The following is a 24,760-nucleotide window of genomic DNA, read 5'->3' as shown; positions in this document are numbered from 1 at the left end:
ACGATCGTTAATTATTTCATCAGAAAGACTTGCTAAGATGGACCAAATATTTAAAGGTAATTTTATACATGTTTTCATAATAAGAAATTTTTTAACAATAATTAAACATGGCATAACCACACTAACTAACTAAGTCATCAGAGAGAATGCATCCGAAAGAGGAGGTACTTGAATGATGTTCATCCTGGAATTTTGACAGACTCCGTATAGGTTAACCAATCCGCAGCTCTATTTCTCTCCCTATATACACATGCGTTAAGGTTACATCCCAATCATTACTTTTTTATCATGCGTTAAATTTTTTTTATGCTTAGCTTATAAATGGTCCAAACTTTTATCTTCTCCTCTATGGAACTAATGGAAGTATGATAGCCTGGACTTTTTTCTTTTTTGTTTTCTTGATAAGAAGCATAGACTCATTTTCAGTATTCTATCAAAAATTTGATGATGTTCACTCAATTACTGAATTACATACCAATCTATATATCAATATGATATCACACATTTTTATCATAAATAAATTTTGTACCCATGTAGTTAAAAGTGTCAAAACTGATCTGACTCTAAACAATCCTACCTAACCTAATCTAGTATTTGATATATATATATATATGTCTATACAAACAAAATAATTTAGCATGACTCATGTTTAAAATGTCAACTCAAACAACTCGACAGATGATTTGAATTGACACCTCTACATACTTAACTTTAGAATCACATGGTACTTTGAAGTATCATATATTTGGTTGCTAAACAGCTTTAGTAGTGGAAGTATGACATAATATACATCATTTAAAACTTAAATTTTTTTAATTTTTGTGCTTAGTATTTATGTATGTTCCATATTAGGTTATGGAATAAAGCTTTATCTATCAAAGATCACTAATATTAGACAAATTTTCTCAAACCAAAATGGAACCAAAAAGAAACATATTACATAAAAAATAGAACACAAACTTTCATATGTGGTTGGCCACACCGTACCGTGTAACTAACCATTATAGGGGTTACTTTGTTAGTGCTATAGGGGTTACTCACTCAGTCTAGAGTTACTAAGTTGGTCAGGGGTTACTCGGTCATGGGTTACTTGGTCGGTTAGGGGTTACTCGGTTGGTCAGGGGTTACTCACTCGATCAAGGGTTACTAAGTCGGTCAAGGGTTATTCGATCAGGGTCGTTACTCACTCGGTCAGGGGTTATTTACTCAGTCAAGGGTTACTAAGTCGGTTAGGGGTTACTTGGTCGGTCAGAGGTTACTCGGTCGGTCAAGGATTACTTGTCGATTAGAGGTTACTTGATGTGTGTCAGCTGACCATACGATATGACTAACCGCATACAAAAAGTTGCTGAAAATAGAAACATTCCAACAAATAGATGATGAATTTGGAGGTAGCCGACTAGCCGTATATCACTAGATTAGGCAGTCACTCTAAATTATCGACTCAATCCAAGTGTTAGATTTTATATTTTAGTAGACTAACAAGTATGAGTTATATATTTGTGATGATGCGTGAATATCGTGGCACCATATATATCGGGCTTGGTACATATTTTATTAGCTCCTTGTTTAATTGTAAAGAATTCTCTTTGAAAAGTCACCGTCCATATAAAAAACTGTAAAAGTATTTCATATGTCTCAATTTACTTTCATGATTTCTTTTTCCATTAATTCAAAATTTCCCTGTACCCCTTTTCTTACTTTTCCTTCATCTAAGTCGGTCCTACGATATTTCACCTATATATTTCATTTTCCCATTTAATTTCACTTTAATTAGAAATATGCTAACTTAATGTGGAACAAGAAATACCTATATGAGAGATGAGACCGTCCCTTCATCACTTTTCTAACAAAAAATATATAATAATAAAAATTTAAAAATAAACTTAATTGAGATGATAGGTGAGGCAGTTAAGATGATAATAAGTTAGAACCGAAGTTGTGGTTTCTACTTACAAATATAAAGAGTGAATCTATATATATATTCTCAATAACACTAGATTCACTTACAAATCAGAATAGGACACATAAATGTGGATGATTAAAAAGTGGAGTGGTTAATTAATGGTTTTGTTGATGATGGCAAAAATAGCATACTTTTAGGACATATAATTTTTTTAAAAAAAATAGTAAGGGAGACCCTGACTAGACCTTAACTCTCACGGTTTTTTTAATTCAGTATTTGCGGGCCTGATACTTGGGAGTAGAGGGAAAGGTAAGGGAATTCCTACTCTAATACCATCACTTGGCAAGATTCGAACCCTAAACCTCTAAGATGTAAGGTAAGAGTCTTACCAAGTGAGCCAACACTTAGTTGATACTTTTAAGACATGTACTATTGTGAAAAAAAGGACATGTATTATTAATTTGGACATACATCATACATGATTATGTGTTGCTACTATATGACATAAGCACGAATGAAATATTTTAATATGACAAAGCTAGGTTAGGTGGACCTTCACATTTATACACTTCCTCAGTAACCTCCTATTCATTATCCTCATAATCAAACTAATTAAGCGAGATTATTGTGTAATTAGTACTGTTAATAATAGAAGAAAAAGATGGAAAACGAAGTTTGTATAGGAGAATCAAGAAGAGAGCTCCTTTCTCCTTTGCCAGACGTAGAATCAGTGGTTATAACTGAGTTTAACGATGATGTGTTGCCATCATGGAGACTCAGTATAAGCGAGTTTCAACTTCCCAAACAAACTCATCCTTCCTTTCATCCCTTACTATGCCTTAATCCTACTCGTCGTAAGTCTCTTTTCCTTTCCTTCTAAAAAAAATTTACATGATTTGTTTTTATAAGCTTTTTGTACGTGTATTTTAGTTTTAATTTTTCAATACGTATTGGATTAACAGTATTCAATGGTTCCAAAAAATTAGTTCACACATGCCTTGCATCTAATTGGTTAGTTGTTGGATCCACTAATCATTCTAATAGTTGCACTCATTATGGTTCATTCCCTTCGTTTATAGACCATTTTGTAAATTGTGGTCTAAGCATGATCCACATCTTAATTATGTGACATGTTTCCTTTAAATAAAACTACATGACCCTTTTCAAGTCTTGACCTACCTTTTTACATTGTTCCATGACCCTCACCTTAAGCTTCGTGCAAATAAATTCATACTCTCGACTTGTGCTCACAGATTAGTTTAATTTTGTATCAATTTGACTTATTGTCATCCTTAAAACCGTTTAGACATTTATATGTAAAATTTCTATTTTTAACATAAATAAAAACTTTAATGGAGTTCATTATTCTCCAATTCCTATCTACACTCAATCAAGTTAAAGAAATGAAAATTATGTCTTTATATTAGTATCAATTAAGACCTATAGAGTAAATTTTCAGAAATAAGAAGTTTATTGTTATAATTACAAATAGACATCAAAAGATTGACACACCTGTCAAATTTCTCACTCAATCAAATACTTCGTATTGAATTATACTCAAAGTTGAATAGTTTGAAACTAACCCAACCAATTTTACTAGAAAATTTAATGTAACTAGAGTTGATCATTTGGTAAAGCTCTAATATTATGATCTAAATTAAACCAGACCAAAATAACCTTCAAGTTAAATCTTGTTTTTATTACCCGACCTAAACCAATATGACCAAATTGAATAAGATAATTAAGAATAATTAAATGAATTTAATTAAAAAGACCCATTCATCACTTCTATTTTAGTGCCTCCATAAAGTCCACAAGTTATAGATGAATAGAAAACTACATTATTGGAACTTTCCTTATCAACAGCAAGGATCATGCACATTACTACGTTAGTAGTCATTGGTGCATTGTTGCTGCTATATATTGTTTACTTGCGTTATTATTCTTCACACTTCATTTTCTGCTCCAATACTTAACTCGATTAATTTAAACAATTAATCTTCGATTGGATTTTAATTGATCTTCACAACAATCTAATAAATTTTTTTCCATTATATAATTATCTCCAGATAGTTTAATTTTTGTTTCCAGCCAATGGGTAGCAAGAATTGCCATTACATAAGTTGAGCCAATCACCAAATAGAAAATAAAAAAAATGCAAGATCAAGTAAATATTTCCTAGCACCAACGACTGTATGTACCTGGTAGGAAACAATTAATTAAGTTACCATTTTGCTCATTAGCTCACAAGGTACAAACAGTAGATAAAGAAATATTGTTGGTTTATATACTTTTATTACGGAGTATTATATATAAAAGTACAACCAATTATACCTAGAAAATTAAATTAGTACTCGTATAATAGATTGTTTCAGGAGTTATTCTTTCATTTATTTAGGCCAACATCAATTTTATTCAGTCCTGTTTTTTTTTTTTTTTTTTTTTTTCATATAAGTAGTTTATAAAATAAATAAAAAAGTACTCAGTAATAATATTTTTTACCCAATAATGGTCCAACAATAATGCCAAAACAATCAAAACAAATAGATCCTCTACGAAGCAAGTGTTACCTTTGAAGACCAGGAGGGCCTGACGATTCTAATCTTTACTCTTGACAGGATAATGGTTCAACCCTAATGCAGGAGCCCAATTATAATGCCATTTATATAGAGAAGATATACAACATACAAAAGATCTATTTTGAATGAAAAGTTTGTTCCTTTACATATATTATATTTTTGTTACGCACCTAATAATTCTAGACTTAGTTATTCTATCAAAGTTCCCTGATGAAAAAAAAAAAAAAAAAAAAAATTCTCTTAAGTCTTTAAGGATATAAAAGAAAATTTGCCAATTGTAGCGATTTAAAGTGTATAGTTTGTAAATTGAAGACATTTAAAAAGAAAATTACAAATTGCAGCCCAAAAGTACTAATAACTTGTTAATTAAATTCAAAAAATGTATTGATTTGTGTGCAACTATTTTTTTTGTCGCAAAAACGAGGTACTTAAGTTAATTTTTTTGCCAATTTCGAGCTCAATTGTTAATGACTAAAATGGCTCCAAAAATCTTAACGGAACATTTTTTGACACACAAAACAAGAAAAAATTAGATTGGGTGGCAACTTATAAGTTATTAGTAGTTTTGAGCTGTAATTTGCAATTTTTTAAATGACTGCAATTTGTAAAATATAAACTTTAAATGAATGTAATTGACAAATTTTCCAGATATAAATAATCACGAGTATAAAAAATTCAAACAGAAGAACAAAAAGTGTTTAAAGTAGAAAATTAGAATATATAATAAATGAATATAATATAACCAAATAAATAGGTGACATATTAGGTAGTTGATCGCGTAAAGCATCACCCACAAATTTGATTCAATCCCCCAAGTGGCCAAGTCATCACATACATTACACTCAGATATTCCCCGACTCCTAACATGTCGATTTAAATCAAATTGATAAGGTATCTATCAAATACGAGTGAGATTACCATCCCTAGCCACCACCCGATATCCACAAGAAAGAATCCAACCCTACGATACGATGCATTCACAAGTCAATTTATGAAAGAGGGAGAATCAAAATGTTGTTACCATATAATTAGGAGGCATACAATTCACAACTTTATTTGCGCACGAAGCTTCGTTGTTACGTGTAACTATCATTGGTATATCAATATCTTTCACTCAACACATACATACACACACTAACCAAAAAGTAAAGACGTTAAGTTTCCTGGTTTACCTATTTTAGTCTCTTTACTGTCGTATCGTATGAGAAAAAGTTTGTGCAACTCTTAACAACAATAACAATAATAATATGGCGGAAGCCGAGTTAGACGACGCCGAGTCATGGCGACTCAACCTCGACTCGTTCCGACTGCCGGAAACTCGTCCTCCTTCCATCTCTCGTTTTGGCCGCCTTTTCCGTACACGCAGTGAGCCAACCCTTTTTATTTTTTCCATTTATTACAATTTGCATGCTATTTTATGTTTATTATTTTTAAATTGTTAGGAAGATTGTCATTGCATAATTTCTTTTTAGGTATAATGTGATTGTATATGTGTGGAATGTGGATATTTTTTCATGTAAAGTTGTACAAAAAACCTAAGATGCTTTATAGGGGTTTGTTAATTTTAGTAATTTTACTGTTCAGCTTTAATTTGTTTAATTCTCATTGTTTAAGAGATGTGTATATGTTCGACTTGTTACGATCATACCTTGATGCCTTGATTGAATAATTCTAATTTGTACTCGTAATTAATTGTGGTATATGTTGTTCCAAACCCTTATTATTATGTACGACTTTATTTGTTTGGAATTAGTTATCACATAACTAATATTGAAAATTATATCGGTGTGGAAGGAATCACTACTAAGAGGTCTTATTTGTGATGAGTCGAAAACGGCTTGATTGGATTGTGCCCCCTATTCTGAGCTATTGGATGGTGCCCCTTTTTCCAAGCTCTACAAAGTAACTTAATTAAATGGAGAGGAATTCGTTCCCAAATAATCGCTACACTTTTGTTTGTGAGTAGTGTTTCTAAATACTTACAACACTTGTGTTTGTAATTAGTATTAATTTTGGGAAGATTTTTGGGGGCACCTGAAAATGAATAGGTTAATGTGTAAGCGAGTTAATGGGAGTATTTATAGTTAATTAGGGGGAGAAAGATTAATTTAAAAATTAGCTCAAGTGGATACGTGAGAGAGCAACAATAATAAATTATTGTAAGTAGAGTTACTTGGAGAGACACAAAAACATAATAGTAGTCTATAGTAACATAATAGAAAGTTTGCAAGTATTCAAAATAGACGAAAGAGACAAGTGTCGTAAGTATTTAGGAACTTATGAGGTATTTTATTAGGTGTTAGAGCACATAGGTGGGAGGATGTGCAACCTTTGGATCTTCATTATAGACAAAATAGAAGCTTATATGCCTTTGGATTAGTATTGTCTTGGACATGGTCAATTCTCCTATTATTGAATATAGAAGCCTTCTTAGGCTTATTAAATAGAAGGTCATATGTAGGAGAGCCATTTCGATACCCGAACCAAAGTGTAGTTAATAGTGTAATCTAAAGTAGTAATATGATTACAAAAAATAGACAGAGGAAGTATATCACTATACCATAGATAGAATTATCTTCTCATTTCCTTATTCAATGTCTAATTGAATAAGGAAAATGTGAATCAGGTTGTCATAAACTGCATCATATGAATATATATGATATAGTCTTTGACAACTTGATCTATGTCTTGTATTTGACTATGTAAGACTTGGATTTTTTAAGTAGCACAAAATCAATTAAACACAAGGATCTGTCAATCTTTTTTCTTCCTATATTAGTGAATATATAAGCTCTCGTCTGTCTTCTACATATAACTTTGCATTAAATGAAATGTGATCCAACCATCAAGCATCTCTACTTTCAATCATAATGCATTCAACAGTACAATTACATGCTCTAAATACCTAGGAGACCATTTCAATTTGTCCAAGCTAAGTGAGTTGGATCACATTCAATCAAACAATTTCATTTTTGTGAGGATTAGTAAGGATCAGCAACAGCATAGCAATTTGAATGAATGGATTTGACAGCATGAAGTTAACAAAGGGAACAAAATGAGGCCAATGTCATGGTTTTGTGACTTTGTTCCAATATCTTTTCTTATATTTTTGGCAGGGAGACAAGGAAAAGTTGCCGATTATTACAAGAAGCAGGAAAGACTGTTAGAAGGCTTCAACGAGATGGAAAGCATTAATGAAACAGGTTTCTTCCCTGGAAGTTTGACAGAGGTCAGTCACAATTTTCCTTACTTTGCAGAAGATTTTTCCTGTTTCTTAGTCCTAGAATTTATTGGAGGGTTAAGTCGGGTAAAAGACAAGGTTCCTATATGAATTTACAGAGGTGGGAAAAGTTCAACAGAAACTGCCTTTGGTACTTGATATAGCAGGTCGGTTGAAGAGGATTGTCTTATAGAAAATGTATTGCATTTAAGTAACACAAATGCTTAATGATAGTAGTTAGCCTTAAACAACTGCATTACCCCAAGCAAAATCATTTACATTGAAAATTCACCGTTGATGGGTTTGGGAAGGTTTAGAAGTACTCCATCTTATGGGTTTAGATTACCCTATAGATTAGTCATGTTCAGCACTGATGAGAGCGAGCATATTCTGAAATGAAAATGGTGCAAAATTTAATAAAAAAAACAAAAGGTCATGTTGAGAAAGCATAGCGCTTATTAGATATGAATATATGATTATATGAGTGAGTATTGGACTATAAAAATAACGTTGCAATGTTTAGTGGACTATGAAATGAAGTTTTGTATTACTGTGAGATTAGGATCCTACTGATTATGCAGCCGTGAATTTAATTTGTCTTATATTTTTAACTTTTATCCCTTTGGGATCTGTTAGTTATGTTCTTGTATGAACTTCTCAATTCCTTTCAATTACATCATGAACCTGAATCTAGAACATGAGCAGCACGGCTTTTGAGCAGTACCTTTATACTTAAAAATGCATCATATGCTTTTGAGCAGTACCTTTATACTTTCAATTTTTATTCTTCAGGATGAGATGAAGCAGCTTGCAAAAAGTGAGCGACTGGCAATTAATATATCGAATGCAGCCAATGTTGTTCTTTTCCTAGCCAAGATATATGCATCCGTAGAAAGTAGATCATTGGCAGTCATTGCATCAACGTTGGATTCACTTCTTGATCTTTTGTCGGGATTTATTTTGTGGTTTACTTCTCATGCCATGAGAAAACCAAATCAATATTACTATCCGATTGGGAAGAAAAGGATGCAACCAGTGGTATGTTCTTATTTCTTATGCATTATTCAACAAATATGATTTACATCAACTTCAACAAGGATATTTTCTGCTTCATCTTATATGACTCCTTTGTATAACGTGTAATACATCAGCTTACTTTATCAATTGTATTTTTATGCCTAGCTTCAAGTAACTCTTGATGAACATTTTATGCTCGATAACTATTAACCTACCCACAGTTTGTCAATTACTGTTTTCGGATGGCATCTCCTATACCTTTACGTATATCCATGTGTATTTCTTGCTTTTGATAAGTTTGATTTCATCTCTTGTGGATGATTCAGGGAATTATAGTTTTTGCATCGGTTATGGCTACGTTAGGACTACAAATACTGCTGGAGTCTGCTCGTGACCTCGTTACTAAGGTATGTTGATTCTATTTATTGTCTGATATACAAACTTCCTTATTGTCATGAATAAACTCTATTCACAAGATTTGAAAAGAATGAACTGCTTAAATCAACTTTCTTCTCTAGGGTGTTTAATTTCCGAAACCTTACTAAATGATATCTAGGCAAAAGTAACCATCAATTGTTTTGAAAGTAGCAGAGCAATTTGGTCATTAAGTGTGAAGTATGGAGTATTATATTAATGTCTACAGTCCACTTCAGAAGAGGGTCATAATCATTCTTGTGATCTTGTCTGCATACCCATGGTATCTTGCCTCAGTGTATACCCTGCCTATCCTCAGAGTAGGTCCCTTAACCTTCACTTCGATACAATATGTACTTCCTCTGTTCCTTATTAGCATTGCATACAATAGTGATATGGAGATCAAGAAGAGTAAAATCGTAGAGAAAAAATAGTGGTTGAGCTGGTATAGGGTTAAATATGGAGAAAAACTGGAGAAAATGGTTACTGTACTATTATGTAGCACTTAATATGGGACTTCCCAACGAGGTACTTAAAGGGACGAAGAGAGTATCATGGAAAACTGCATCCATGTTGCATCTGGCCACATTAAATCGAGCATTTGAGTGCATTCAGAATTTGTAGTTTTAGTGCAATTTATTAACTTACATGTATTGTGTTATCTAGAGGCTTATTTGTTTGCCATTCTTGCAGACGGGGCCTAAAATGAATCACACACAAGAAATGTGGATGATCGGGATTATGGTCTCTGTAACAGTAGTGAAGTTTTGTCTTATGATCTACTGTCGTAGATTTAAAAATGAGATTGTTCGTGCCTATGCTCAAGATCATTTCTTTGATGTTGTTACAAACTCTATTGGTCTGGCGACTGCAGTTCTTGCTGTTCGATTCTTTTGGTGGATTGATCCAACCGGTGCCATAATTGTAAGTTAATTTAACACCACCACTTTTTCTTTCTGCACAACTAATTGCTACAAAATGGTAGTTAGAGCTAGCAATTTCTAACCTGGGAGTCTGGCGCAACCCGACCAAAAATCAGTACTAAACATCTGAGGAAAAACCAACCTAACACGAGCATTTTGTATATAATGCAATTTGATTATTTAAACACAACAAGAAATTAAACATGAGTACAGATTATATGATCCACTTAGCCAAATTACCAACTGAGAAAAAGCGAGTAAATTATCAATATTCTACTTTATGCTTTCTTACTGAAAAGACTTTACTATTTCTTGGAACTTTTCTGCAGATTGCATTGTACACTATCAGTACATGGGCAAGAACTGTCATTGAGAATGTCTGGTCACTGATCGGAAGGACTGCACCACCAGAGTTCCTAGCCAAGTTAACATATCTTATATGGAATCATAATGAGGAGATAAAGCACATTGACACCGTACGAGCATACACGTTTGGTACACATTACTTTGCAGAGGTTGACATTGTGCTGCCGGAAGATATGCTTCTGAACCAAGCACATAACATCGGTGAGACACTCCAAGAGAAACTCGAGCAGCTACCTGATGTAGAGCGAGCATTTGTGCATATCGATTTTGAGTTCACCCACCGACCAGAGCACAAAGCAAAAGTTTGAGGATCCTAGAAAAAGACTTATTAAAAAAGCTAGGAATTTTATCAAGTACTATCAGATGAATTTTTCCATGTTTATAGGTAATACTGTGCACGGTTTTATATACTGTAATAATAATAATAATATCAGTTGTTGGAAAATTCCTTTCGATCTTTATCTGAGCTACTAGCCTACTAGTACATGGTCACCAATTCACCAAGGGATATCTGTACATTAGTTATCTTGAATTCCTGATATGTGATGACTGATTCATTTGGAAGAAAAAACCAAATGCAAGATTTTTGTGATTTATGTTTTTTTTTTTAGGAAATTTTAGAAAATAACACCACAAATTTCTCAAAAAATGGATTATAACACCACATAATCTCAAACTTTTATTATAATACCACAAAAAAAAAACCCAAAAATTGGATTTCACCACCATCTAATGGATTTTTGGATGGAATCCGTTAATAGGGCCCACTCTGGACACGTGTCAATAAGACATTGGTTAAAAAAAAGGATCAATAAAAAGGAAAATTAAAAAAAACAGAAAAAAAACCTAAATTCTAACCTAGTCCAGCCCCACCACCGGTAATTTGGACCTCCACTGCCAACAGCCTAACTCCAGTCGCCGGAACCCCCTACCCCTTGGCGAAAATGATGCAAAGGAGGTTGGCCTACAATTCCAGCGAGCTCAATCATTTTGTTCACTGGTTTTTAGGTGATGCCATTGAAAATCCACTCTCGGCGGCTTCTCTGTCTACCGGTGGCACCTTCCGCCCTACTGGGATGATAGAGTTTGGGGAGGTTCCTATTGACGCGTCTTTCTCTCCTATTCTATGCCCGGCCGGGGCTGAGAATGTGCATTTTCGTCCTCTCATGAATGTCCAGGCTGATGAATCCCTTTTTGTGGACAATCTGCTGCAGGGTGGCACTTTAGCATACCATCTTACTCAGGGTATCAGGCTGCCTGTTGACTCCACCAGCAGTTCTGTCAGTCTCCCGGCTGCCACTTCTTGCCATGACCTCTAGAAGGTTTATTTTCTTTATTTCTATTCTTCCATCCTTTATCGCTCTTCTATCTTTATTACTTATCGTTTTTTGTTCTTTGTTATTTTGCAACTCACCAAGTCTGTTGGGGACTTGGCTAATGCCTTGCTTTCTGTGGAGAGGGAATATCAAAATCAGAGTGCTTCTTTGGCTGAGAAGGACAAGGAGATTGAGCGGGTATGCTCTGAGAAGGCTGCATGAGCTAGTGATCTGGGTCCCCAGAAAGAGAAAGCGGATGCCCTTCAACTTCAGCTGGAGGAGTTCCAGCCCCTTAGGAGAAAACTGGAGGATTGTCAGAGGGAGCTGGATTCTACCCAGACCAAGGTGCAATAATTGGAGGCCGAGGTGGCTTGGTTGCAGGCTGAACAGGATGCTAAGCTTAGTACAATTATGAAGGAAGCACTCAAATCCTTTGCCCTTTCGCCTGTTTTTGCCAAGCTGCTCATTGATCGTCATGATAGGGTTTAGGAGGCTGCAACCCGTTCTGTGAGTCATTTGTATGGGCCCAATGACGAGCAGCAAGCTCGCTTTTAGACCCTTTGGGCTATGGTTAACAACGATGGGGATGCTGAGCAGTATAACTTCCCTGCTGATCATCCTCATGTTATTCATTGCAAGGTCATCCCCAACCATGATGTGCTGAACTTTGTTGTGCCCTTATGCCCCGATGTTTCTGCCGCCATTGGAGTTGAGACTCTAGCTGATGAGCAGTAAAGGTTTTGGCGGCTACCCCCCCCCCCCATACAACAGTGGTTCTTCTAAGTTTCTATCAGCTAGGTCTATAGTTACTAGGTAGTATTGTATGTTTATCTTTGGGGTGTATAGCCGCCAAAGATTCTATTATATGTGTGTTTGTACTTAATACTTTTTATTTCTCCCCTGCTGGGCCTATCCAGCTTAACTTGGTTTCTTTTGTACGTATTTGCTGGATATCTACTAGCTCAGCTTGATTTCCTTATTCTTTTCTTTCCTTTTTTTTTTTTTTGTAGCTGGATTTTTCTTCACCTTGGTGGGTGAGGGTTCAGCTTGAATATATGCATGTACCTCGGTAATTTTGCTGTTGCTTTGTCTTTGTTGTTGCTTTGTCTCTTTTGAGAGTCTTGATGGGTTATGGTATAGCGGTCTTAAGACTTAACTCAGCACTTCCCTCCCTCTGCCACCCCTTCGTCCTTCCAGATGAAATCACATAGGTCGGGTTTCCACACTGAATAGGGAATGTATATCCGTCTTGGTTTGCTTCCTGTCTACACGTTCTTCCTAATGTTTCTTACTCTGTTTGCTGCTTATACGCTTTTCATTTTCCTCTTGCTTGATGTGCTTAGTGGGGACTTATGAACCTAGGAGTCTGGCGCAACTCGACCAAAAATCAGTACTAAACAACTGAGGAAAAACCAACCTAACACGAGCATTTTGTATATAATGCAATTTAATTATTTGAACACAACAGGAAATTAAACATGAGTACAAATTATCTGATCCACTTAGCCAAATTACCAACTGAGAAAAAGTGAGTAAATTATCAATATTCTACTTTATGCTTTCTTACTGAAAAGACTTTACTATTTCTTGGAACTTTTCTGCAGATTGCATTGTACACTATCAGTACATGGGCAAGAACTGTCATTGAGAATGTCTGGTCGCTGATCGGAAGGACTGCACCACCAGAGTTCCTAGCCAAGTTAACATATCTTATATGGAATCATAATGAGGAGATAAAGCACATTGACACCGTACGAGCATACACGTTTGGTACACATTACTTTGCAGAGGTTGACATTGTGCTGCCGGAAGATATGCTTCTGAACCAAGCACATAACATCGGTGAGACACTCCAAGAGAAACTCGAGCAGCTACCTGATGTAGAGCGAGCATTTGTGCACATCGATTTTGAGTTCACTCACCAACCAGAGCACAAAGCAAAAGTTTGAGGATCTTAGAAAAAGACTTTTAAAAAAAGCTAGGAATTTTATCAAGTACTATCAGATGTATTTTTCCATGTTTATAGGTAATACATGTGCACGGTTTTATATACTGTAATAATAATAATAATATCAGTTGTTGGAAAATTCCTTTCGATCTTTATCTGAGCTACTAGCCTACTAGTACATGGTCACCAATTCACCAAGGGATATCTGTACATTAGTTATCCTGAATTCCTGATATGTAATGACTGATTCATTTGGATGAAAAAACCAAATGCAAGATTTTTGTGATTTATGTTTTTTTTTAGAAAATTTTAGAAATTAACACCACAAATTTCTTAAAAAATGGATTATAACACCACATAAGCTCAAACTTTTATTATAATACCACAAAAAAAAACCCAAATAATTGATTTCACCACCATCTAATGGATTTTTGGATGGAAACCGTTAATAGGGCCCACTCTGGACACGTGTCAATAACACATTGGTTTAAAAAAAGGATCAATAAAAATAAAAAGAAAAAAAAACCTAAATCCTAACCTAGCCCAGCCCCACCACCGGTAATTTGGACCCCCACCGCCAACAGCCTAACTCCAGTCGCCGGAACCCTCTACCCCTTGGCGAAAATGATGCAATGGAGGTTTGGACCCACAATTCCAGCGAGCTCAATCATTTTGTTCTCCAGTTTTTAGGTGATGCCATTGAAAATCCACTCTCGGCGGCTTCTCTGTCTGCCGGTGGCACCTTCCGCCCTACTGAGATGATAGAGTTTAGGGAGGATCCTATTGACGCGTCTTTCTCTCCTATTCTATGCCCGGCCGGGGCTGAGAATGCGCATTTCCGTCCTCTCATGAATGTCCGGGCTGATGAATCCCTTTTTGCGGACAATCCGCTGCAGGGTGGCACTTTAGCATATCGTCTTACTCAGGGTATCAGGCTGCCTGTTGACTCCACCAGCAGTACTGTCAGTCTCCCGGCTGCCACTTCTTGCCATGACCTCTAGAAGGTTTATTTTCTTTATTTTTATTCTTCCATCCTTTGTCGCTCTTCTATCTTTATTACTTATTGTTCTTTATTCTTTGTTATTTTGCAACTCACCAAGTCTGTTGGGGACTTGGCTAATGCCTTGCTTTCTGTGGAGAGGGAATATCAAAATCAAAGTGCTTCTTTGGCTGAGAAGGACAAGGAGATTGAGCGGGTATGCTCTGAGAAGGCTGCATGAGCTAGTGATCTGGGTCCCCAGAAAGAGAAAGCGGATGCCCTTCAACATCAGCTGGAGGAGTTCCAGCCCCTTAGGAGAAAACTGGAGGATTGTCATAGGGAGCTGGATTCTACCCAGACCAAGGTGCAATCATTGGAGGCCGAGGTGGCTTGGTTGCAGGCTGAACATGATGCTAAGCTTAGTACAATTATGAAGGAAGCACTCAAATCCTTTGCCCTTTCGCCTGTTTTTTGCCAAGCTGCTCATTGATCGTCATGATAGGGTTTAGGAGGCTGCAACCCGTTCTGTGAGTCATTTGTATGGGCCCAATGACGAGCAGCAAGCTTGCTTTTAGACCCTTTGGGCTATGGTTAACAACGATGGGGATGCTGAGCAGTATAACTTCCCTGCTGATCATCCTCATGTTGTTCATTGCAAGGTCATCCCCAACCATGATGTGCTGAACTTTGTTGTGCCCTTATGCCCCGATGTTTCTGCCGCCATTGGAGTTGAGACTCTAGCTGGTGAGCAGTAAAGGTTTTGGCGGCTACCCCCCCCCCCCCCATACAACAGTGGTTCTTCTAAGTTTCTATCAGCTAGGTCTATAGTTACTAGGTAGTATTGTATGTTTATCTTTGGGGTGTATAGCTGCCAAAGATTCTATTATATGTGTGTTTGTACTTAATACTTTTTATTTCTCCCCTGCTGGGCCTATCCAGATTAACTTGGTTTCTTTTGTACGTATTTGCTGGATATCTACTAGCTCAGCTTGGTTTCCTTATTCTTTTCTTTCCTTTTTTTTTAGCTGGATTTTTCTTCACCTTGGTGGGTGAGGGTTCAGCTTGAATATATGCATGTACCTTAGTAATTTTGTTGTTGCTTTGTCTTTGTTGTTGCTTTGCCTCTTTTGAGAGTCTTGATGGGTTATGGTATAGCGGTCTTAAGCCTTAACTCAGCACTTCCCTCCCTCTGCTACCCCTTCGTTCTTCCAGATGAAATCACATAGGTCGGGTTTCCACACTGAATAGGGAATGTATATCCGTCTTGGTTTGCTTCCTGTCTACGCGTTCTTCCTAATGTTTCTTACTCTATTTGCTGCTTATACGGTTTTCATTTTCCTCTTGCTTGATGTGCTCAGTGGGGACTTATGAACACAACAGCGTGGTCAGTGCGATTAGCGTTGGCCTGCCTGTCATCCATTTGGCTGCGTGGAGACTTGCGACTACGCTATCCATTCTGCGCGGCGGTGTTTACTTATTGTCTTTCACCAAGCTAGGTGAGGACTTAATATTATGCCGCTTATCTTGTGTAACTAGGGCGTATTTTGTGTCACTCAGTTAGCCACGTGAGGATTTGAAATTGTGCTGCTCATCTTATATGATGAAGGCTTATTTTTATGTCCCCTACTTAGCTGTGTAAGGACTTGCGATTATGCCGTTCAGCCTATGTGGTAAAGGTTAATTGTTGTATCACTCACTTGATTTGTGTGAGGATTTGTAGCCGTTTGGTCCTCCCTAATAACCACAAAAGTGAGCTGGGTGGACCAAGAGAACCTTGGTGTTGCCAACTCATCCCCCTTTGTTTTTCGTCCTGCCATGCTTTCTCAAGTTGAATGTGCCAGACAATTCAACCACCTCAGGTGTCCTTATGGTGGTGCCCTGTTTTACTTTAGTTGATAGGTTGGACTAGGTAGTGCCGCTAACTTCTTCCATTTGTGCAACTTTTGACTCTTGGTGATCTTTTTAGACCATCCCCATTAGTAATATGTCTTCCATATAATGCCTTTGTGAGTTTGGCATAAGTATGGCGACTTTAATTATCCTAGCCTACCTGCATGTTAGTGAATGATGCTAAAGCATGACATAATGTATAAACTTGTTTGGACAAACTCATGTATGATACTCCTCATGCAGAGGCTTGTATTTCATTAATTAAATGGCTTAAATTACCTTGATTAACATTGCACAAAATAAAAAGGATTTTTCTATGTTTCTTGCTTAATTGCATAATTTAAACAAAATATTTCTTTAACACACTCGCATTAAAAATGTTCCTTAAGACTTGACGTTCTTGTTCAGGGAGGAGGAAAGCACCTGGTCCCACTTGTTCTTGGATGAGGAAAGGGCCCTCCCAATTGGCAGACAGTTTTCCGTGATGATTGCCTCGCCCGACTGCTGCGGTCCTCCTTAGAACCAAGTCTTCAGGTAGCAATTCCCGATGTTTGACTCTTTTGTTGAAGGCCTTTGAGATTCTGCTCTCTTGAACGGCTAGCTTGAGAGCTGCTTTCAGTCGTACATCTGGGAGGAGATCTAGTTCTTCTAGTAGGCGCTTCTCATTTCCTTGTTGCTCATAATGTTTGATTCGTTGACTGGGGATTTGCACTTATCAGCATCTGCTCCATATGCTAAGGCAAATGGACTCTTACCAGTGGTTTCCTTCTCAGTTGTTCAATTTGTCCATAGCACCTCTGTCACCAGGTCAACCTAGAGTCCCTTGTGCTCCTCTAGTTTTCTCTACAAGGCAATCAAGATCATCTTGTTTGCTGCTTCCGCTTGGCCGTTGCTTTGTGGGTGGCATACTGAGGCACTTGTGTACTTGACATTCAGCTCTGGCTTCCAAGTAATCGTTGATGGTATCACAGTCGAACTCGCAGCCATGGTCAAAGACTATACATTGTGGCACCCCGAATCTTGTGATAATATTCTTCCAAATGAATGTTCTGACTTGGGATCCCTTTATCTGTTCTGTGGGTTCGGCCTCAATCCATTTGGTGAAGTAATCCACTGCCACTATGAGGTACTTCCTTCCCGCTGACCTAGTGGTGAATGGTCTCAATATGTCCATTCCCCATGGGCCAAATGGGATCAGGCTGAGGATCGGAGTTAAATCATTTGTTGGTTGATTGATGACCGGTGAATATTTTTGGCACTTCTCACATCTTTTTACATATGCTAGGGCATCCTGTGTCAACGTCGGCTAGTATGCTCCTCTTCGAAGTATATCTCAACTCCTAGGGCTTTCCTACCAAAGTGATTTGGGCAGATTCCGGAATGCGCTTCTTCCATGATCCCTTCTTGTTCCCACTCAGAGATGCACCTTAGGAGTGGTTTTGAGAATCCCTTCTTATTCAGCTCACCATTCTTCACTACGTACCAATTACCATTTTTTTTACTTTCTTGGCTTTTACCGCGTCTTCTGGCAGTACTCCATGTAACTTGTACGCCATTATGTGTTAGAACTATGCTTGCTGCTGGGTGGTGCAATTCACCTACTTACCCTCAACGATACTTGTTTCTTCTAAGACTTCCACCATAATTGTTCTTGTGAGGCTTTTAAGAGTGGAGCTGGCAAACTTTGACAGTGCGTCAGCCTGAGAATTTTCTACTCGGGGAACCAGACCCACCTAGAAATGCATCAGCTAGGCTGCCAATTCCTTGACCCTGGTTACGTATTTGCATTGTCAGCTCCCTGGTTTTGTATTCTCCTTTCAGCTGGCTGGCCACTAACTGTGAGTCAGTCTATAAGTGTACTTTCTTAGCTCTGGCTGCTATGCTCAAGTGCAATTCGGCCAGGGTCGCTTCGTATTCTGCCTCGTTGTTTGATGCCTTGATCTTGAACTTAATAGCATATTCAAACACATTGCCCTCTTGGAAAAGTTATAATTAGCACCGCTGCCTGTCTGGGCAGCCGACCCGTCTACTGCCACCTTCTAAATTCCAATTTCGTCTTCCTTCTCCTCGTACGAGGCTTTTGCTATGAAATCGGCCAGAGCTTAAGCCTTTATGGATGCTCTTGGTTTAACTTCCATCTCGTACTCAGAGAGCTCAATTACCCATTTCAGCAATCGTCCTGAAGCGTCCATTTTCTGCAGAGCTTTCTCTAGTGGATGGTTGGTGAGAATCTGAATAACATGTGCATCAAAGTAGGGCTTCGGCTTTCGTGTCATTGTTATTACTGCCAGTGCTAGCAAAATAAACTAGTCAATACATGGCTCACAAAATAAACTAGTCGTTGTTGCTTGCTTCTTTCTACCAAGAGGATTGACCCTATTATTTGTGGCGAGGCTAAAATATACAGTTGGAGCTTTTCACCATGCTCTGGGTTGATCATTGTGGGGATCTTTGTCAGATGTTCTTTAATCCCTGCGAAGGCTATCTTTTCTTCTTCGCCCCACTTAAACTCTCTATTTCCTCTCAACAGCTGAAAAATGGTAAGGCTTTGTCTACTGACTTACTGATAAAGGGGGTCAGCGCTACCATCCTCCTTGTTAAGCGCATTATGTCCTTAGTGCACTTTGATTCTGGGAGACTAAGAACTGCTTCTACTTTTTCGGGGTTGGCATCGATTCTTCTTTCACTCACCATGAAGCCTGGGAACTTTCCAGAACTCACCCCGAAAACGCATTTCTTTGGGTTCAGCTTGATGTGATATTTATTCAGCGTGGTAAATGCTTCTTCTAGATCCAAAATGTGACCTGCTTGTGTAATTTTTTTGACGATTGAATCATTTACATACACCTTTTCATTCCGTCTTTTCTAGTGGATGAATACCTTATCCATTGTCTTCTAAAATGTAGCTATTGCATTCTTCAGCTCGAAGGGCATGGCAATGTAATTGTACAACCCCCCTTCAGTGATGAATGCAGTTTTCTGTATGTCTGGTCTATGCAAGCTGATTTGGTGATACCCTAAGAAGGCATCCATGAAGCTTAGCAATGCATGCCCACTTGTAGCACCTACTAGCTGGTCAATTCGTGGCATTGGGTAACAGTCTGTTGGACATGCACAGTTGAGATATGTGAAATCAATGCACATCCTCCACTGGCCATTTGCTTTCTTCACCACGACCACGTTGGCCAGCCATTTTGGGAAATCACATGGTTCGATGAATTCAGCCTCTACCAGCCTATCCACTTCCTCTTGTATAGCTTAAATCTTTTCAGCAAAGAAGCTTTGTTTTTTCTGCTTGATTGGCCTAACTTCTTCCTTCACATTCAGCCTGTGGATCATGACCTTTGAGTCAATACCAGGCATCACGTTCACTGAGAATGAAAAGATTCTTTTGTTCCTTCTTAGTAGTTCATTGAGGTTAACTCGTACTCCAGGCTCAATATGCTTGCCGATTTTTACCATTTTGGAGCTATCTCCCTCGGTGAGGTCAATTTCCTCATGCTCACCGCTAGGTAACGTTCTGGCTGCTTCCCCTTTTGCGAGCTCAAAATTCTCCATGGCTAGCTTTTGTTTATCCTTTTCATTGCGATATTCTTCTCTTTTTCTCTTTCGAGATTTCCTTTCACCTCGAACCTCTTGCTTTATCTCTGAGCCTAACTAGGATTTTGCCTTAGCTGGTTGCTTAACAGTTGTAATGTAACACTACTGTGTTGTCTTCTGACTTTCCCTTAGCTTGGCAGATCTTCCATCGTTAGTTGTTTAAGCCATGGCTAGGTGTTAAGTGGAGACCACTCCACCTATCTTGTGGATGAGCGGTCTACACATAATCACATTATAAAGTGAGGGTGAATCCACCACCAAGAACTCAGCTCTAACGTCACGTCATCTAGACCCCTCTCCCACTCTTACTAATAGCTCCATTATACCCTCTGAGATTAAACCTAACCCATTAAAATCGGTGACTTCGTAGCTCACCCTTTTCGGGTCCTTTCTATCCAGCTATAGGTTCTTAAACGCACTGATGAAGATTATGTTGGTTGAAATGCCACAATCTATCAGTACTCTATCTACTTCCCAGTTTACGATCCTCAGCGTGACTACCAAAGGGTCATCATGAGGGTAGACTTAGCCCTTCTGGTGATACTCGTCAAACACTGTCTGTGGCTGGGGTGCCAAGGGTGGCCATCTACGTCTGTCATTGTAGATCAGCTCTTGCCCTGTTCACCGTGCCGTTATGCACTGTTCTCCCACTAATAACCAGTATGATGCCGTCTGGCCTGTTGTCACGGTCCTTGCCTTCATCTCGGTCTTTCTGACCCCTTCTACGGTCATAGCCTGATTTATCTTCCTCCCTGCGTTGGTTGTAGTCAGAATGCTGCTTAAATTGGTCTAAGTATCCTCGTCGGACTAAATCTTCTGTGTTGTCCTTGAGGTGTGTACATTCATCGGTGGTATGCCCATGGTCTTTTTGAAAGTCGCACCACTTGCTAGGATCACGGTTTCTGTTTACCATTCTAGGTGGCCTCTGCCATTTATCATTAGACTTGTTCACGCTGAAGATATGAGACCTCGAGTGAGTGAGCGAGGTGTATTGTTCAAACTTTCCAGCCCACGCTCCTCTTCGGTGGTCAACTCTCATGATTCCCACTTCTGTCTGCATCTCTCCGACCTTGCTCAGCTTTGCTCGGCTAATCCACCCTAGTTAGATGCTTAGCCCGGGTGGTCTCAACTTTCTTAGCGGGGTCGTTTGTTACTCTTCTGCTTTTATGTACTCGTGAGCTTTTCCTAGTGCCTCTGCCAGCGTTTGAGACTTTTACGCCCCATGTAAGCTCTAGACGGCGACCCTGGCAAGAGCTCGCTCTACATGGCTAGCAGGGCTACCTCCTGGCTCATATTTGGGATCGTCGTGGCCTCCTTGTTGAATCGGGTGATGAAGTCCCGTAGGGGCTCCTTTTTCCCTTGACTTAATGACATCTGCCCCATTGTCATTTTAGTACGATCTACCAACGTGATGAAATGTTCCATGAACATTCTTTTCAGCTAGTTATAAGAGTAGACGGAGCCTTTTGGAATGGCCCCACACCATTCACCAGCTAACCTTTCTAGTGTTGGAGGGAACGCCTTACACCAGACCGAGTTAGTCATGGTATATAGCACCATGTGGTTTTCAAACGCTAAGACATGATTTTTCGATGTTGTAGTGCCATTGTATTTGCAGCTGGGCATCTTGATCTTTTCCATTAGTTCTTCTAAAATCTCCTTACAAAATGGGGAATCATACAAAACCACCTGGAGCTGCGCACGCTTCCCTCTATCCAGGCTTGGCCCCCGCTTAGAGATCGAGGATCTGCTGCAAGTGACTCGTGCCTCCGGGCTCCCCCTCACAGCCGCTACATCTTCTTCCCAATCCTGGTTCAGGTTGCGAGCTTCCAACTCTAGAACCTTCTTCCTCAGCTGAAGTAGCTCTTTTTGCTCCGGGGTGAGAACTGGTTATGCAAGTTTCCTGGTTGCTGGCTCTAAGGTGGCAGCAACTGATGTTGAGCCAGCTCCTTTGCGAAAGTTGGTAAGCACCGCCATCATTGTCGCTAGTTGCTCTTTGCTGCATTTGGAAAGGTTTTAGAGGATGGCTGGCATGTTGACAGGCTGAGATTTCTAGGTTAGGGGTGTTTGGATGATCGGTTCATTATTCAGGCCTGTTGTTGGCATTCTGAACTTCAGAGAAGAGCTAGATCCTACCGGATCTCCTGGTTTCACCTCCGCTTTTGTCACACCAGGCGTCGGTCCGGCGGGATTGGTTTTCTAGCTTACATTTGATTTGGGTTTTTTAGTGGATCCCTTAAGATCCGTAGTTACTAGGGCTATTTTTTGTGGTGTTTGGTTGTTTCTGATTGCTTTTGAAGTTAGTGTTTGCATCGCGACCTCTCTGGCCATGGTGGTTAACCAGCCGGTCCCTGCTCAATTGGCGAACTTTGGATACGGATAATCCTTTCCCCTCCTTCTAGCGCCAATTGTTCTAGGTACAGATCTTGGGGTTCGGACTGGGTCCAGCTGGATAACCAGCACAGGGTGACAAATGTAACTGCCCTCGGGGGTGGCTCGAGGAACCCCCTTCCGATGCTTAAGTTAGAATGTGCTTAGAGAGAGAAAGTGTACTTAGATAGAGAGAGAGTGTGTAATGACTTGTGTGTGTAACCTCTTTTCCGTTGTACTTGGTTCCCTATTTTTAGGTGTACGATCTCCTTTGGGCGGAGTCATACTTGGTCAGCTCGTAGGCCGACTCTAACGGACTGGTGAGCCCCTCTTGTTATTCTTCCAGCGATGAGTGCGCACCTCGTGAGCGAGGCTGGGAGCGTGGTGACAGCTTAGCAGGAGCTATCCCATACAAGAGCAATGAAAGCAGATGAGGGAGGAGTTATACCTCCTGCCAGAAGTCAGGCTGAAGGCTGCGCTAAAACTAGCAAATTTGAAGAGCAAAATGGCAAAAGTCTTCAACAGAAGGGTAAATCACAGATAACTCAGCGAGGGAGATTTAGTGCTGAGGCGAAGAGCTGCAGTAGGCAGAGGAAAGCTGCATGGGAAGCTAAGTGCAAATTGGGAAGGACCTTTCATAATACACAAGCAGGTAGAGCCAGGAGCCTATCTACTCTCTTATCAGGAAGGCTGCATCTTGAGGAATAGCTTCAACACTGACATACTGAAAAGTTTCATTATATAACTTAGTACTTTGCTTTAATGTTTAAAGTTCTTTTTAGCTTTAAATGAAGAAGGCTTAGATGCCAACTTAATTAAGTTGTAATACTAAAAGTGGAATATTAACCTCTGCGTGAGGCGTTTCACATTATGAATGCAATACTAACCTTTGCATGAGGCCTTTCCTAATATGATTTTTTGTTTAATACTTATTTGTTTGTTTGCAAGAAATTATGTGATTTTGCCAGATTAGGTAGATAAACGAAAGTTGCTGGAACAACGTGAGCCCAATGATAATTAAATAAAAAAGGGTAACATATACGTCTCATTAAAGCCTTACTAAAATAAAATGATGGTAGAAACCCTGTTTACCAAAAAAAAGTGGAATAACATAAGCCTCACTAAAACGAAGTGCTGGCATAAAAAACCCAAACCCCTACCCAAGAGGTAGAGAAAGGGTAGAAAAAACACAAGCGAAAGGGCCACAATTCGGCGCTAAAGGTGTTCTCAGCCTTGGTAGGGAAGTGTTACAATGGGGACGCCTAAAGTAACAGTTCACCTAAGAATACCAAGGTTGGAGGCGTTAGTAAGCAAACATAGCCAGCGGGGCAGCCAGGAGGCCAGTGAGGTCAGCAAGGAAGGGGATGACTTCATAAAGTACAAAGTAAAGCACCCTTCTCTTCTGACCCCAGTCGGCTGGGCCCTGACTACACTGAATAGAGGCGCGCAGTACCAAAAGCATGAATAAGGAAGAACGCAAGCAAGAGAGCGAAAAATAAACACAAACATACAAGTCAAAGGTGAAAAGGGGCCTTCACATAACGAGTTTAAGCTTATGCCAGACACCCCCTGACATTAGGTAAAACCAAAATGCAAAAGTATTGTCACAACACAAAAAGAGAAATAGTTCCAACAAACGGCCAGAGCACACATAGCCCAAGAGCATTAAAGAAAGCATATACCAACTGGCGGCCATGCACCCCAATGGAAGAAGACAAAAGGAAATCAAAAGCTAATAGTACTACCTTACTATAGAGCGGGGAGAGGGATACTCAGATGAACCATCAGAGAAAGAGGGAGATGGCCGTCAAAACCTTTATTGGTTTGCAGGCACAACCTCCACCCCAACGGCAGCAGCAATTTCAAGAGATTTGGCGGCACCTTGATGAGTACGACATGGGCTGGGATACCGCAAGCCAGCATGCGACGATGGTCAGCAGGGTAATCATAGGCATCTTGATTCCTTGCTCGATCAACCCTGGCCCAGAATTGTTCGAATTTTTCCTGTTGCTCCTCGCCCTTGCCAAAGACATAATTAGCACTCTTGCACGCAGCCTCCCAACCTCCATCATGCTGGTCTGTGAGAAAATTCGCAAAGGTGGAAGAAGAGACGAACTCCACCAAGGCATTTCTACAAGCTGCCTCTAGCTCCGTAGCATGGTCTCCCTCCAAAGGGACCTCATCTGCCTACAAATCCTAAACTCGGACATGAGCCCTTTTCAGTTCTTCTTC

The 24,760-nt window shown here is 39.1% G+C and overlaps 1 protein-coding gene across 2 annotated transcripts; it reads left to right on the top strand.

Annotated features, from left to right (window-relative positions):
- The first annotated feature begins 2,480 nt into the window (after nucleotides 1–2,480).
- Nucleotides 2,481–11,017, top strand: LOC110715702 (metal tolerance protein 10-like). 2 transcript variants are annotated; one of them, XM_021894297.1, is made up of 6 exons: nucleotides 2,481–2,760; nucleotides 7,602–7,714; nucleotides 8,498–8,743; nucleotides 9,049–9,129; nucleotides 9,830–10,060; nucleotides 10,389–11,017. In XM_021894297.1, the coding sequence occupies exons 1-6, from the start codon at nucleotides 2,568–2,570 to the stop codon at nucleotides 10,731–10,733; spliced, it is 1,209 nt and encodes a 402-aa protein (XP_021749989.1). In that variant the 5' UTR covers nucleotides 2,481–2,567; the 3' UTR covers nucleotides 10,734–11,017. The 2 variants fall into 2 exon arrangements, with proteins under 2 accessions (XP_021749989.1, XP_021749990.1); XM_021894298.1 differs by lacking the exon at nucleotides 2,481–2,760 and adding an exon at nucleotides 4,530–5,850.
- Nucleotides 11,018–24,760: the final 13,743 nt, after the last annotated feature.

The sequence above is a fragment of the Chenopodium quinoa genome, unplaced genomic scaffold, assembly GCF_001683475.1.
Source record: "Chenopodium quinoa cultivar QQ74 unplaced genomic scaffold, ASM168347v1, whole genome shotgun sequence".
In the NCBI taxonomy this organism is placed as follows: domain Eukaryota; kingdom Viridiplantae; phylum Streptophyta; class Magnoliopsida; order Caryophyllales; family Amaranthaceae; genus Chenopodium; species Chenopodium quinoa.
This window is presented reverse-complemented; position numbering and strand designations above follow the sequence as displayed.

What these genes read in the sequence shown, in the direction of transcription:
- LOC110715702 (XM_021894297.1), top strand. Translation starts at nt 2,568, where the DNA reads ATGGAAAACGAAGTTTGTATAGGAGAATCAAGAAGAGAGCTCCTTTCT. An exon ending in CTCGTGACCTCGTTACTAAG is followed by an intron (nt 9,130 to 9,829) that starts GTATGTTGATTC and finishes CCATTCTTGCAG; the next exon opens with ACGGGGCCTAAAATGAATCA. An exon ending in ATCCAACCGGTGCCATAATT is followed by an intron (nt 10,061 to 10,388) that starts GTAAGTTAATTT and finishes ACTTTTCTGCAG; the next exon opens with ATTGCATTGTACACTATCAG.